Source organism: Lithobates pipiens, unplaced genomic scaffold (assembly GCF_037356315.1).
Source record: "Lithobates pipiens isolate NorthernLeopardFrog02 unplaced genomic scaffold, aLitPip1_a1.2 Scaffold_13, whole genome shotgun sequence".
NCBI lineage: Eukaryota > Metazoa > Chordata > Amphibia > Anura > Ranidae > Lithobates > Lithobates pipiens.
This window is the reverse complement of record NW_027507718.1, coordinates 217,711,851-217,729,317: the sequence shown is the minus strand read 5'-3', so window position 1 is coordinate 217,729,317 and position 17,467 is coordinate 217,711,851. Positions and strand designations below refer to the sequence as shown.

Genomic DNA, 17,467 nt, shown 5'->3' with positions numbered 1-17,467 from the left:
CTGATTGGCTACCATGCACAGGTGTACTTGATTGTGCACTCTACAGTTTTAGTAAACCAACCCCACTAAATATTACAGTATTTGTTATTAGAACAATTTTAAGGATTTACAGTTAGTGAGAGGACTTTATACTTTTTATTGTTTTAATTATTAGTGGTATTTTTACAGAGGCACTATCACTGTACTCATTCAGGGCAAAATTACAATGTCTTTGCAAAGCCTACCCACTGATGCTTACCTTGCCAGTGCTTCCCCATCATTCCTTTTTTCTGACACCGGCAGAGACATCACACAATGCATCCAGGTGTTGGGGAATATGTCACCCCCCCTCCCAGGAGACAGCGCTTGGGTCTAGGTGCCAATCACTAAGCCCGAGCACTGAGAGAGGAAGTTATGTCACCACTCCTATCAACCTCTAACACCAGCCAACACTGTAAATTGTGTTGCTGGCTGTGACAGATGAAGGGAAAGTAGAGGGCCCTAGCAAGATCAGGGAGTTGGGGTGCAGCGGGTGCCTTCTGTAAACACTGTCTTTTGCCCTGAATGAGTTTCTTTATTATACCTCACATCTGTCACCAAAAAGAAAGAGAGCTAATCCAAAAGTCATCTTATAAAAATGAGGGACAGAGGCATACAAGTGCGTCCAAGAAAGCAAAGAGTAATGTGATGTAACCAGTAGCATCCATTCAGAATTTATCTTTCACTGATCTGACTTTGATAAACTAAAATCTAATTTACTGTTATAAAATGTAACATTTTTATCATATTACAGCTACTGATTATTGTACTTTTATCACATTACAGCATTGCAAACACGCTGTTATTAAATCCCCACACATTATTTGATGATCAGTGCAGTCAAACCTGTAATATTGATACAGCTTTTGATATATTAGTCTGCATAATATTCAATAATGAAATACATTGATTGTGAAAAAGGTCACAGTGGCACAGTTTTTCAAAAGTGTTTGGCTGACAGTAAAAAAAAAACAGAAACATATTTCCCATTGGCTTATTTTTATTTATTTTTTCTTCAATGAGAAGGGTGGGATTTTCAATAATAGGCAAAATTCAGTGCAGATTGGAGCTATTACCAGATCAGAGAATAGAGCACAAACACGTGGCCATTTTGCATCTTTGTAAACAATGAACCTTCATGGTGTTTGCAGATTTAACAGTGATGTTTTTTGAATTTCAACTATAACACCCTGTAAAAGTGTTAATGCAAGTGATAATAACATGTATTCAATGTGTTTCAGTACCACACTGCATTAGTCATATTTCATAAATATACTTTAATTAGAGGGAAGAATATCTTGAAACATTTTTTTTTTTAATCTCATTGTCTTATTTGTCATGCAGTTTTAAGATAACTTAAGTGCTAACTACTGTCTCAGAACTGATCCTAACTAACAAATGCTTAACCGGGCACACAAAAATAAATGTATTTGGATTTTATTTGACTATGATATTTAAACTTAATTTAAAGCTGAGAGTAAGTAGATCTGATCATATGCGCTCAATCAGCTGAATAAAGAGAGAGTGGGTAATTAGAACGCTCTTTCACATCGAGTTCATGTGAAGGGGTACATTTGTGGCAAAAGAACATTTGAAATGTTCTTAGATAAGCTGACTGTGGATGTCTGCCAGATCGTGGCATGCTAGAAGTAACTCTGTGGAAGGCAAAGACAGAAGGAGAACGGCGCTGCTTTCCTTCTGTCTTTATATTTAAAGATGAGACTTTTTTGTTTTGGATAGAGTAGGGAAGGATTAGAACCCCTGTGTCCCATTTAGATTTACTCTATTTGTACTGGTGATCATTGTCATCGGGACTGAAAGTGAAGGAAAAGACATACATTTTCATTTGTAACCAAAAGAGATATAGACAAATGCAACTGTTTTAATGGCATCTTAGAGGTTATTTCCTTTGTTTTGGATTAGTATTCTTCTCACTTCTTGTTGGGTCTACAGGACAGAAAGTGAAGGGAATTTTCCCCAGTGGGATACAGATGTTAAAATGAAAAATCAACAGGGGTTTCAGTCATTCCCTACTTTTTATTTGAGTAGGCTGGGACATCACATTCAGCTTCTATTTTGGAGCTTACAGAAAGTTTAAAATATGATGAATCAGAGCAGTTTTTGTCAAAGCATCCATACATGCCGAGTTCAATTTTTCTGGTCACGCTACCCGGTTTGTTTGATTTTGGATACAATCTAAAATCAATTTTTTTTGTGTCCCTAGATGGATGATTTCCTAAAAGTGTAGCTTTTTTTAAAATTAGTTTAGTGCAATAGAGTGCACTTCAAATACATATAGGTTGATTTCCTAAAGGTGAATATACTGTGCAATACAAGTGCACTGCAAGTACACTTGGGAGTGCAGTTGCTTTAGATCTAAGGGCAATCTCTGCTGATTTCTATCATCCAATCACGTGCAAGAAAATATGTTGTTTTAATTTTAGTTTTCTTGCATGTTCCCCTCTGATCTAGAGCAACTGCACTTGTGAGTGCACTTGCAGTGTACAGACTATTTTCCTTTAGTAAATGAACCTCTTAGTCATGTGTTCAAGAATTAAAAGAAAGACACTCAATTTGCAGATGAGTGGATGAAGTGCACACATTGGGGGTTATTTACTAAAGGTAAATCTGCTGTGCACTGCAAGTGCACTTGGAAGTGCAGTCGTTGTAGATCTGATTGAGACATGCAAGGAAAATAAAAAAAACAGTATTTTTGCTTGCAAATGATTGGATGATAGAAATCAGCAGAGCTTCACCTTAATTCAAATCTTCCCTTCAGATCTACAGTGACTGCACTTTCAAGTGCTCTTGCAGTGCACTTGTGGTGCACAGTGGATTTGCCTTTAGTAATTCAACTCCATTCTCTCTTGGTTGAGTAAACATTCTTCTCCTTAAGTACATCGAGGACTATGACTGTTGTGGCTGCTTGGAGCAAACTTGTATGTATCATATACAGTGCTGGTACTGAGCATAATGTTTATTCGACTCTTGTCACTATAAAAGGTACCAGTTTGTGTTACTGTATATCATGTATGATCTGCGTGAACTGTGTTTAAGCTTGATTTATAGATTGCATGAAAGATCACTATATGTTGACAATATGAATGCTTCTCTCACATATCCTACAGGAATACAAGTTCAGGTGGATACCTTTTTTTATTTTTATTTTATTGTGCTCATCACGTTTTTACCCTTTAGGTGCAAACCAGGATTCATGGGAGCACGGTGTACTGCGACTGATCCTCTGAGAGTCATAAGAGCAGAAAGTATGTCCCAGTACTCTGATATTTGACTTTTTTACCTCCCAAATGCAGCAACAAATAAAAAAAAATGATTAGCTCTTATGCTTCATGATGTCACTGATCAGAGATGATTTTCTTTTTTGTAGCACACATGACTTGTTTAATCAACTATTCAAACAAGCAATTTTTTCAATCAATCAATCAATCAATCAATCAATCAATCTTTGATATAATTATCAGTTTGTGCTTGTGTTATATACATGTTTCAAATACACAGTGAAAATCTACAAGTCATGCCGGTACAAAAACTGAGACACCATCTTTGATGATGGTATTCCAAGAACAATCAGTTTACACTTAAGGTTCTTCTTTCTGGCATATATTCAACTCTTTTCTTTTCTCTGTTTTCTCTACCTTTTTTTTGTCTTTCCTCTCAGGTGCCCAAATGAATTTACTGGTGATCGCTGCCAAAACTACGTAATGGCCAGCTTCTACAGTACGTCTACTTCCTTTCTGTCTCTGCCTGAATAGGAGCATGTTCAATCGGTGCTGCTTTCTCGTTGCTGAATCTCTCTTCAGATCTCATCTAGTACTTGATTTGTTGTTCTCTACTAGGCTCAGTACTGTTTGCTCTGCCTGTAGCATGGCAAAAATAATAATAATGGATATTATTATTATTGTTATCTTGATATCCTTTTGATGCACTAGTGTGGATGGGCATGCATGTAATGTTAGCATAGAACATTATAAGAGAATGTAGACTTGACAAAGGTAAGAAAACTATAAGATGCAGGATACCACATGTAGAAATTCTAACTTATATTGGTTTTCTAATTATTTATGGCTGAATAAATTAAGGAAAACAGTCAAAAATCAATTCTAATTTCTTTCATTAAAATATATATACCTAGATACACTTAAACAAAATAATCACATTAATAACTACAGTAGCTAAAGTCCTGTACTAACAGTTCTTTCCTAATCCTATTTCATCATCTTAACTACATTAATAGGCAAATCTTCCTCCTGCACTTGTACTAGAATACTTTCAGCACTGTTTCTAGATATATTGCAGCTTCCAAAGCACATGTAAATAATTCTCAATTTAAGCTCTGGTTGTACATACATCATGACTTACAAACTGATGACAAATACATCATTACTTTAAGATCCACCTAATTAGTTCTGAGTAGATTCAGACATCTGGAGGTACATCAGTACCAATAATGATTGCCCTTTAAGGCAGCAGCATTATCACAGATGTTCCTGTGTTTCATGCAGCACCACCCCAATTGATAAAGATGTCTTAATATCACCGCTCCTTTCTTTCTGAAATGCTGGCACATTTGCAAAAAAAATCACCTTAACCCAAACTGGATAAACCCTAGATCACTCATCGTTATAATTTGTAACATACCCCTACTTCTGTTAAATTATGTTCCAGCTTGATGTGACTAGATATGTGGAGTGGTTGTTTATTCTATAATTTTAACAATTAATTGTGGGCAGAATCTAATGCCTGATTTTGTGCTTCTGCATGCAGCATGATTAACAGCAAAGAAAAATGCACATGTTCTGTGTTTTTTTCTTTATGTCTTCTTCTCTTTTTTCCACTTCACTATAATAACCTGACAAGCCCTGTCATATACAGACAATAGGCTCAATTCACAAAGCTTACACACCAGAAGTATACTTATTTTCAAACAAGATACCGTTTTTGGACAGTTCTAATCCAACAAGATTTGAAAGTTGCAGTCACATGGCTGCATTAGAGAGCTTCAGCCTTGTGTTAAAGATTTGTGAATTGATCCTAATTTCATGGGCACTTCCACATCATCTAATATTGGTAAAGCGATTCTGTAGCTAGGTGAAAAGAAAAAGGTTAATGCTTACCTGTGGCACCTTTGATTTCCAGGTGTGTTTGATGCCAACCAGGCATCAAACACACCAGGAACTTTAAGATTATTCTTCACCAACTGAAGCTCTGCAACAGAGCAAAAACAATGGCACAGGACAAGTGCAGAGTTGTTTTAATGACAAATTATTAAGTTAATGTGATCAAATTTCACAGATGCAACAATTACAACATAACTGATGCAAAATACCACCCTGTAATTCCTAAAGCATTTTGAATAATTGAGCACAGTATGTTTATTTTCCCCAAAACATTTTTTAACATTAAGCATATTTAGAAATATATTTAAAAACTCAATTCTTAATTGCAAATTATCATTATAATATTTATATCATTTTAAGATCAATAATAATAGCCTGGTTTTGTTAGCTGTTACGTTCCCAACTGCTTATCTGTCACCATCTGGCCTTTGGTGCTCAACTATGTAACCCAGACTCAAGGAGACTAACATAGTTTAGAGCTCACCTAGATCCCTCACTTGTGATGTACTTTATCATTTGTAAATGTTTTACGTAAAAGAAAGCATTTTATTAATTCTAGAGTAATGAAATTATTCTTGGAACCAAATATCTGTTACATAATGTTCACATTCTGCTGGATATTTATTTTAAAATTCAGATAGATTGGCATTTACTAAACACACATCAACAATTAATTTACTAGCTAACTAATGAGACATGAAAAGATTTTCTTACAAAAGAAATTCAGTTTAATCAAATATGTAATGAACAATACTTTACTTTTTTTTGTAATCTTAATATAAATCTACCATAGTCATTAAACAATATATTAATATTCACATTTGCGATAATGTTAAATACATTTAACATCCATGTGCCTAAATAAAGTTCAACGACAATATAATTACTACCAATAATTTAGGTAAAGCTTAAAAAATATTTTTGGAGGAAGGAAGTGTTTGTGTAGTCCTATCAGATTGAAGCCGTTTTGAAAATGAAGAAAATTATTTTGCTTACTAGAAGCAGTGCAGACATCTATTTCTTATCACTGCATTATAAGCAAATGCTTAGCTAAGCTCTGTGCCATGATCAAAAAATAAAAGTGTAGTGGGGAATAATTCAATGTTCCCTAGCGTAAATTTTAAAGAAACAATGCATGTTCTCTCAGCATGTTATCTTGTTAAGCCACAGAGCCAATTCACACTCTACTTATGTAGATTACCTCAGATTGATTCATTTCAGATGAAAACTGCATAATAACTTCTTCTGAAAATTAACCTAACAGGCTTAACTTCCTGCCTAAAAATTAAATAAATGCAATAATATGTATGCATGGGCATGCCACTAACTGAGCTTTTGTGCAACTAATGTCTAATTAGCAACGTCAGTGTAACCTCTTATTAATGGCTGTCTTTGGAAGAAATCTGGATGGATGCTATTTGAATCACTGTATTCCCTTGAAGTGTTACTGATTGAAGTCCAACAGTTCTAAGTCATCAGTCATTTTATATTCTTTTTTATTTGTTGTTGTTACATTTGGCTTCAACTTTATTAGTTACAGTACATGTTTATATATCTCAGCCATATTCCATTGGATGTTAGCTATAGTTATTAAACAACTTATATGTGTTGTTATGGTCATAATACGTATGCCTTTGTAATACCATATGGTTTATTCTCATTTTAATTAATAGTTATTATAGATAGGATGATTATTTTGCATATAAAAGTTAATTGGTTAGCCTCTCATGTGTAATATAGTTCTAGTTTGCATTAATGGTGTATAGTGCAATTATAAACAGTATTGGGTATTGAAGTTAACTAACAGTATAGTTATATAAATTTATATTGAATACTAGCAAATAAATGTATGATGGTAGTTATGCTAGTAATACATTGCCATAACTTAGAATAGTTTAAAATGTTTTATGACACAATACTGAATATATTTAAGAAAGCTTAAATGTATACATTCAGATTTCTTCCTCCGTTCATATTGATATACAATGTCTGTGTTTACACTTTAAAATCAGACATGGACACTTAAATTGACCATTTACCATGCATCACATGTCTTGTTTAAATGTGCAGACATAGCGTAGCCATGGTATTCATGTATAATTTGTTTTGGAGTACAGTGTATTGCTCTTTTCTGAAACTTTTTCCCTTTTCTTTCTTTTTGTCAACTTTCTGCATTGGCAGAGCATCTTGGAATTGAATTTATGGGTATGGACCAATCATTCCTTTTAGCCTGCAGATATTAGAGCCTAAAAGCTTTAAAACCTTCTTTTTTTTCCTTCAATTCCTAACCAATTTCCTTATGCTTTGGAAGGGATCATACAGCTATAACGCAATTGTGGGTCAGATGTTCAGATTCATCTGTTCATAATGAATACCATATAATGTTTAAAATTAGAATAGATTCAAATCCCTGTAGAACTTGCTTGCACTTTTACTAAACTGATATGATGTATAGTTACACCTAGTATATTTTACTAATTGCTTAGGTGATGTTTGGAACATTGAACTGTGTACCCATACATTCTTTACTGAGCAGCTGTATATTAATAATCACAATACAAAAATTATATAAAAAAATTGGGCAAGATAAAAACATAAATCTGAATCTGCTGGATATTTAAAGGACGATGTAATAGTATTAACAAATGAACTATTTTTGACATTAATAGTATTGAAATAATTATACATCATTTTTGTTGGTAGTGTTTCTTATCCTCTATCCACTACTTGTATTTATAGTTCAAAAAATGTTACCTACCACCTTTTCCTTGTAGTTAAATGTAAATTGGTCATCAGATCACTGCAGCATCTGCAAGGTCATGGGGTTTCTGCCTGTGTATTAACCTGAACCTTACTAAAATTATTGATGGTATGTGAATTATGGAATGAAAGTTCTACTGTTACCTCACTCTCTGACCTCCAGTCAAAAAGCGAAATAACTAGTAGAAGTTCTCAGTGTAAATGGCTAATTAAATGGTAGTTATGGGGTGAGATTCCCTTGCTGTAATCTCAGCCTTTAATCTCTGTTAAAATAATGGAATTTTAATAAAAGTGGAAGTCCATTCATAAACTAAAATCCCTGCATCTATAGACACCCGTGATCTAACACTAACCTATCTAGCCATGTAAAGAAAAAAATCTGTATACATACCTTTTCTGAAGCTGATGCGACCCGATCCGACGCTGAGCTGCCAGCCGTGGCTTCACTGTGTAGGCGGGTGCAGAGGACACGTCTGACAATGGAAGCCCCATAGTAACTCTATGGGTGACGTCATGCCCCATTCATTTCACAGCCTTTGTCAGTTGTGCCCTCTGCAGAGCTTCCGGCACTAGAGATCAGGTCGGATTAGCTTCAGAAAAGGTATGTATACAATTTTTTTCTTTACAGGGCTAAATAGGTTAGTGTTAGATCGTGAGTGTCTATAGATGCAGGGATTTTAGTTTTAGCATGGACTTCCACTTCAAATGAAATAGTATACAAAAAGAGAATATCATCTTTAATGCACTGTAACTACTAAAACGGAATTCCTTTTGATTTTCTCCCTGCAAGTGTGAGATGGCAACACATGAATCTTGCCCACAAAAGGACACAGTGGGGGTTATTTACTAAAGGCAAATCCACTTTGCACATGACATTGCACTGAAAGTGCACTTGGAAGTAAAGTCTCTGTAGATCCAAGGGGGCAAGGAAAACCAAAAACAGCATTTTAGCTTGCACATGATTGGATGATAAAATCAACAGAGCTTCCCCTCATTTCAGATCTACCCCTCAGATTTAGAGCGACTGCACTTCCAAGTGCACTTGTAGTGCAAAGTGGATTTGCCTTTCGTAAATAACCCCCAGTGGTTCATTCACACTATGAACAGGGGTTAGAGAGTGAGGGTAGAGAACCCTTACTTGCAGAGTCCCAAGTACCCCATTATGAGTTCACTTTACATGGAAAAGCCTGGGGCATGCCTTCATATAGCAAATATGCAAATCTATCTGATGTATACAACATTCCATGTATCATGGCTAATATTTATTAATTGTGTAAAGCATTGATTTGCTGTGGGTGAAAGCCTCCCAAATGTTATCAGCTGTGCTTTAAAAATAAACATGAAATTCATGGCAAAAAAAAATTCAGAGCTCTGTGGGTTATCTGAAATACCAGCACAGCAGTATCAGCCTTCCGGTTGGCTGGCTTTGTCTAATTGAAATCTTGGCCGAGGCAGTCCAATAAGGGATGAGTCACTTCTATGACTTATTCAGTGTATTTAATTTCTTGCTTAATCTATTGATCTTCATATACAGTTTTTAACAGGTGTCAATGAGCTTCTGGAAAATAAGTGAAAAGCTCCCAAGGTGGAGCTTCTGACTCTGGATCAAAAAATGGCAATTATTAATATGTATTATCTTATTTTTACCTGACCAAAAAAAATTACATTTTTTGAGTCTGGATAATAATAAAAGAAGGAAGGAAAGTATATACAAAATCACTCTATATTCCCTATCAATAATGATCATTACATTTTCGTAATAGTCCACATAGCACAAGGAATGCCCACACACAGATAAATAATATTCAACCTTTAGTATTTTAATATATATATATATACACTTCCTTAAAAATGTATGTTTCTCAACATTTCACTGTATTTTCTTCTATGTTCCTATTTTACATACAGGTATGGGATCTCTTATCTGAATTGCTTCCATGAGTTGGAGCATTGTGGTGTCTTTATTATTCCCAAGGCTCCACAGAAAATTTAGGGGGTGGGAGTTAAAATTTAATAGGATCAGTTCACTTATTGTGTGGGGTTCTTGGATAACAGATTCTCTGTCTGTAACTGCCTCTTGTATCCATGTTACAAACCATTTACCTGCTTTCATTCTTCCTCCATTTGTCTATTTGGCTAGCATTAGCTGATAATTTATATTTTATCACACATAGTACATTTTTACATAATTGGGAATATAGGTGCTAAGGTATAGGCATTTGTTGGTATCAAGGTTGATTCATTGGAATTTAGCCATAGATGCATATAACCAGATCTGACAGATTTGGTCTTTTAGGCTACATTTACACATGTGTCATTTATTTTGATTGGCACCCAAAAGCACATATACAGCACCTCACAACATACCTGCTTTATATCACACCATAATGTACAGAAATAGTGCAGGAGCATTACTGACTGTTTATAAGTAAATCGATTAGATATGCAGTATGTGTATTGGCACCTTAATTGTGCAGTAGTGTAGAACTGACCCAAAGTAAATGAAAGCGAATCGGGGATCAATTTAAACATTGTTCAAAATCTTATTTTATTACATTTATGTGCCAGATACTGTATATACACATATCAGCTATAGTTTTAAATCTATCCTAATTCTGCTAATAGCATACTTGAGATGAATAAGCTGGCCATGTTCCCAACTGACAGTTGGCTTCAAAAATGAATCAGTATGATTATTGCCAAGTTATTTTCTATATTCATTTAAAATTGTTTTGCATGTTGTATAAAAGTAGTAAGCACTTCATGAAACTAAAATGAGATGAGATCTGCTGGACTTGATCTGGCTCTACATAGTTGCTTGTATTATTAGAAATTAGTGTGCAATTTATAGAAATCAGCTGCTGTATGTGATGAGAGCACCTCAAAAAATCCCCAAATGATACCTGAATGGAAGCTTTGATTTCATATCCCATAGTTCTGTCTTTTATAACAAAAACCGATCTTGAGCACACTGAATAATTTAGCTATTTTCTTTCAAGTGCTCCAGTTATAGAATTTAGATTTTGTTGTCAATTGCTAGATATCAGGGACATTTTTAGGATTCAAAACAACCTGTGACACCTTAGGGCAGCACAAATAATCCTGCATAAAGTGCATCACAGTGCTATGTGGATGTGGCTTTAAGACTCATGTTTTAATATCTACATTCCTTTTTATCTATAAGCATTATATTCACATGACAAACTTCAAAAACAGGTTTTATTTTCTACATATTGACATACAACCACTGATCAGATTTAAAGCAAAACCGGAAAACTACAGTTGAGAAACAGTTTAAAACTGAGTATATTTACCTTATGATAAATATGAATAACACATGATTTATGAAAATTAGTAAAAACAACAGATCTATTGCATTTAAGTAATGTACATTCCCATGTATAGATATCGCCCATTAACATGTAAATGCATCTCCCTTCCCCGTCCATATGCATCATCGTCCACCATCCACATGTGTCTGCATGACCTTTTCCCCCTGATACATGACCCATTCATCCCCAGAAGTATCTATATAAATATACATTATGTCCAAAGTATATACACTACTACATTACCTTCTTAAATATACATAATTTGATACATTTGTCGTCTTCTGACAGAAAAGTGTGCACACAATGCTGAGAAGGTGCAATGCCATTAATGACATTGCTACTACTTCACAAACATAGATTTTTTTTCATACCTGATCTCTGGAGGTGATGAGATGTATTTTTAAGTGGATACTTTAACAAATGTTAATGGTGTTTGCAGATTTGACACCCAACTCTACTGCTAGATATGAAGATGAATGCTTTGTTGAAATGTTGAATTATTATGCTGGATTGAGTTTAAAGTAAATCTGTATATCGTTTATGAAGTGCAAAGCAGCAGATTAGTTTTAATGCCCTCTCCCCCATCATTAGAATTTCCTTCAATTCCTTCAATCCCCCATTACTTCTCCCAGCTGCTGGTAGAAATATGGGTATGGAAGAGCTGTAACTAACTACATGTAACAGCACTGGTGCTTGGTGAATGGGCCAGCCATATCAAATGGGATAGGATGCCCTTAGCCATTTTCTTTATTCCTTGCAGTGTAAGCATTGGCTTCTGGGAAGGGAGCATTGAAAAGAACCTGTTACTATGACAATTCAGGGAGTACAATGATTTTTTTAAATTGTTCATTCAGTAATATTCAAGTCACAAAAAAGCACATGCTTTTAGCAGCATGCATTTCGTTGTAGAGGGAAAAGAACATTTAAAACCTAATTGGAAATCCCAGTTTTATGTCGCTACCCAAATTAAACTCCATAAACATAAAATTGTAATTAATATTAATACCTACCTTATGCTTGTACAGGCTCTTGAAATATCTATTCCCCCCCACGTTCCACTCTTGTATTTGCTATAATAGTTTATACTTGGACACAGTACAGGTTGTACAGAAATATTCCCTTGATTGAGCTACTGAACACACCTATCAATACCTGATAATATAGGTAGTCAATGCTACACCCTGTTTATATCATTTCACAACTATCCTTTATAAAATCAATTCTGACAAGGAGCTGCACTTAAAATTTTACCCCAAATTTTTCACATACAGGATCAATTCAATTTTGAAGTACTGGGTTTATCAGTTCAACAAACATACCAGTTTTTCTTCAGTTTAGAGTGTGAGCAATACATATAATCTACCTTTAGGTGTGATTACTTGAAAACATCTATGCCAGTCATGTGAATTGAGCATAAGCTTATGATGTAGTTATAAACCAGACCTCACCAAAAATAGTGCAGGTGTTATGCTGTATGAGAAATCCCTTCAAACTCTGCTTCAGTCTTTTTTTCAAGCATTTCCTCACTTTGTTTTTTCCAGTATCAAGCATGCTGTGCCAGGCCTACAGTTGACTCCTTAACCTGTATCCCTTAACCTTATATTTTCCTCTGTACAATCCCACTCTAACTCTGCCTGTCCTTCATGATTTTCCTCCCTCTAATTCTTTCTCTATATTTAATTTTTCGTTATCAGTGCAGCTTTCACTTAGTAAAAGCTGACATCTTTCACCTTATTAATAATCTTTGCTATTCATTTTTGTTTGACTATGTTCATAACTGTTAACTGTATATTTCATGATCATGACTTTGGCTTGCAAGATCTTCATTTTCATGCTAAAAGGTGCACTGTATCTTAAAATATTATTGATCAGGAATTGTACTTACATGCTAAATGATTGCTTAACTCACTTTCATACATTGTTGAAGGTTTAATATGTATTTAGCTATTATACCAATGTTGAAGCCATTTTGCAATCAAGTCAAATATTGGGAGTATATGCCAAGCTTTCTTTAACCTTTATGATTTGGAAGGGCAAGAAAGATATACTAAAATATCTGAATTCTGTTTAACTCATTTAAAACCCAGCCTATAATAGCAAGTTGCATTTGGCTCCATCAAAGGTTGAAAACAAATCTTAAGGGGAAGAAGAAGGGGCCTACTAAGCTTTACACTAAAATTATAACAGTCTGTGTAAATAATACTTTACAACAATGTTAAGATGTCATAGTTTATGTAGACCTCTCTCCTTCTACTTCTCCTTTTTGCATATATTAAATACATTAAAAAAGCATCATCTTCCTAAACTTCAGAATCATACAAAGTTAGTGTTAGACAAGAGAACTTTTACCGCTTTTGCTAACTTTTTCATACATATCTTTAAGGTATTTTAATGCCTGCAGGCTATTTAGGAAATATGGGCCATGGGAATTGAATATGTTGAAAGACAAATTATTTTCTACTGTTTTTTTTCTCCCAATTATAATAACTATTGATAATATAATTTTGTTGTTTCATAAGTAAGGCTAGAAAGGGTAGAAATGATTTTTGTATCGCTGTTCTCTTTTTGAAGAAAACTAAAAATAGATTTTTTTTAAGTTATGGGCATAATTACATTGCAAATCTATTACAAATGTATTAAAAATTTGATAATTAATATATATTTCTGATAAAATTTCTATAAGGTAAGTGCAACTCAATTCATTTTCCTTTCAATCATTAATATTCATTTCAAATATAATAAAGATCATACAGTTACAATCTGGATAAAAGTAAACTGTAAACCAGAAGGCACGTCTACTATATCGTGCCGTTGGCACATAACATCAGGTTTCATATTGTTTTCTTCATTTAACTTTTAGTTTAAGTCAGCTAAATACATTTAAAGTGCGTCAAAACAAAATGTATTTGGGCTTAGTTTGTGTTTTATTTAGAAGGCAGCCACAATCTGGGTAGAAATGTCTGTCCCTTACTAACATGATGTAGAAGGAAGACCATTGCTCTTGCTGTTGAAGCAGCAGTCTCTCGGCAGAGGTCCAACACACCCTGTTATGTTAGAATTTTAGCTCTGCAATCAGCATAGTTCACATTCCTTGTTGACTGGAAACCTCTGACACAACAGGGGATGGGTTGGACCTCTCTAGAGAGACTACGCCATACAGAGTGCCAAGGGTTCTTCTCTATGGTATAGTGGCAGTGGACAGGCTTTTCTACTCAGGCTGTGGCTTCTAAAGAATTGTAGGAGTTTGCACACCTTTTTTTTATGTTCAGTTAGGTGTAAATATTTTTTAAATATATTTATATATGATTTATGATTTTTAGGAATCATAATAAACAAAACTAAGTTCCTAATTTCTACATAGTTATCATGATGTGAGTTATTAGTGAAGAATAATTTATATGGGTAGGATAAAAAAAGTAAGAGCATATAGTTCTTTTTTATGTATCACATAATACCCTTTCACACATTCATTTGCATTAGGCTTACTTGCAAAAAAATGCATCGACCGATGTTGAGCATGCAAATAATAGTTTAAACTACTTTCACATTTGATTTTGTAAGCTTTCTGTAAGTCAGCTCACAAAATCTTCACTTGCCTAAAGATTAACTTAGTGTTTTCCAGATATAAAGGAAGATTGATCTGACCGTTTAAATTCTGTGCTCGGAAATCACATCACTGCTGGGTTATTTTACCTTGATTAATGCTTGACCTTTTTGTACAGTCTAACGAAATTACGCTACAAACTGAAATTATTTTAAGGAAATGGGGGCAGGGAGGGCAAATTATCATTGTTCTTCTGTACACTGTCTGTAGAAGACAAAAAAAGAAAGGCAGTATTACTGATAATTCTTTTGCATGTAAAGTTTAGCATAACAGATATTTTATCTTACCTAGAGATACAACATTTTATGAATTTGTAATGACCCAATTCACTAATTTATTTATTTCAATAACATGCTGTGGCAAAAAATAAATAAATTAAAAGTTGTAATAATACCCTCATAATCTTGCAAGATGGTGCACAGCCCTAGTAGGGGTAAGCCACACTCCCCAGTATGGCAAACATGCCAGCAGCAAGTACATATTAGATATATGTTTGTATTTGTTCTTGCTTTATCAAAAGTCACTTCTAAATTACTGGCTTATTGTTCCTTTACTTGTTCTACTTGATAGAAACATGACAAATGTCCACATGTAAGTGGATGCAGCATAAGCAGCCCTTGTTGTCAGTACACCTATATTAATTTGAGTATTTGACTAACCTTAAATGGTCGAACCCGTGAATCTTGCAGTGCCATTATAGTGCATTTCAATAGGAAGCTGAAATATTAGAATTGTGCTGTGAATTCAGGAAGAAACATTCTTAGGTTGAAAATTGGCTTTTGCACACTGACAGCAGTGGTTGCAGCTAAAGGTGAATTTAAAAAAAGCTAAAGGCACCTGGACTAAAAAGGTGAATTTAAAAAAGCTAAGGTCACCTGGACTAAATTACTAAATTATGGACTACCTAGCACCTTATTATGTTTGCAAATCAATTCTGTTTTTGCAATAAGAGGTTTTCATTGAACAAAACTTGAGACAGCATCAACATTTTAAACATTTTTGCTGCCTCTTTACTCAGGTGTCTTAATAAAGGGTTAATGTGTATAACAGCCCATTATATGTGGGTTCAGCTCAAACTCTTAGTCAACAGTAATGAAATTAAAAGTAACGGGATTATGAACTTAAACAAACCACAGGTTGGTACACTCCTTTTCAGGATACCTTCTAAATCATATTAATTTCAATAATTTCTTTAAGATACAGTGCACTTAATAACTGAAGGGTGTTTTATATATAAATATATATATATATATATATACTTTAACTTCTGTTGCTTTTATTTTTATCTTTCCCTTTTTGCAAGCCAAATTCAAATGTATTTATGTCTGTTTCTTTGATAGTGTATAGTGAAGGCAACAAACTTATTTTATAATTATAAGAAAAAATATCAAATCCATAATGACAATAAAGTAATTTAAAAATAACAATGTAAGATGGAAATATTACATTTTTCAGTTAAAGAAAAGTAATTTAACATTTATTTTACTAGCTTGTTTGTCATCTTACAGTTAAATGTTAACATAAGCATACAACTACACCATATTTATTATGTGCTTAATACATTTTGCTCTTAATATGATCATTTAAGCAGATCGTCTATGAAATTGTATAAGTTGCCTTCACATAATCTCCGTCACAAATGTTATGTCACAAGCGCCACTGTCAGGGGTATTAAATAATTACTATACTTATTAAAATGTAGATATATTTATGCTGAATTTATCTAGATACAAATCTCAGCATTTTTTTGTTTCTCTACTCTTAAGGCTCCAGAGAATTTTATTTATGAAATACAAATATTTAACCAATATTTAGATTATTTCCTAATTTTTACTTAAATTTAAATAAAAAATTTAATGGGGACAATATAGCAAAATTATTTGGGACTTTTGTTATTTGTTGAACTTAGTGTTTGAGTAGTTCTTCTTTTATTTTTACTTTTCTAGAAGCTGAAGAATTGTACCAGAAAAGAGTGCTGACCATTACCGGCATCTGCATTGCCCTGCTTGTAGTGGGCATCATGTGTGTTGTGGCCTACTGCAAAACAAAGTAAACCTTCATCTAATCTAATATTATTTGTTTCCAGAAAAATAAGGTTTAACATGTTTGTTCAAATGCTCGCCAATCATGATATATATATATATATATATATATATATATATATATATATATATATATACACACACACTCATGATATATATATGTATATATATATATATATATATATATATATATATATATATATATATATATATATATATATATATATATACATACAGGTATACCCCACTCTTAAGTACACAATGGGGTTTATTTACTATAGTTGGAAAGTGCAAAATCAGGCTCACATAGAAACCAATGAGCTTCCAGGTTTTATTACCAAAGCTTAATTGAACAAGCTGGGGTTAGAAGCTCATTGGTTTCTATGCAGAAGTGAGCCTGATTTTTCACTTTCCAGCTTTGGTAAATAAACCCCATTGTGTACTTAAAAGTGGGGTATGCCTGTATATATATAAAGACTAGTGAACTTTCACTTTGCAAACAAAATGTTCTTAGCTTTGTGAATAGGATGAAGTTGCATTCATTTCAGTCTTTCAATTAAGCACAAGCAAGTT

The 17,467-nt window shown here is 33.8% G+C and overlaps 1 protein-coding gene across 13 annotated transcripts in view; it reads left to right on the top strand.

Moving 5' to 3' along the window:
- Window positions 1-17,467, top strand: part of NRG1 (neuregulin 1) — an 872,712-nt gene that overhangs the window by 843,064 nt on the left and 12,181 nt on the right. For 5 of the 13 annotated variants that reach the window (XM_077476211.1, XM_077476210.1, XM_077476216.1 and 2 more), the window contains 3 exons: window positions 3,217-3,284; window positions 7,338-7,361; window positions 16,799-16,901. In XM_077476211.1, coding sequence (XP_077332337.1) covers window positions 3,217-3,284; window positions 7,338-7,361; window positions 16,799-16,901 — 195 coding nt within the window. Of the gene's footprint in view, window positions 1-3,216; window positions 3,285-3,697; window positions 3,757-7,337; window positions 7,362-16,798; window positions 16,902-17,467 lie in introns of those variants that run through there. The other 8 variants (XM_077476212.1, XM_077476217.1, XM_077476219.1 and 5 more) reach the window with 5 other exon arrangements.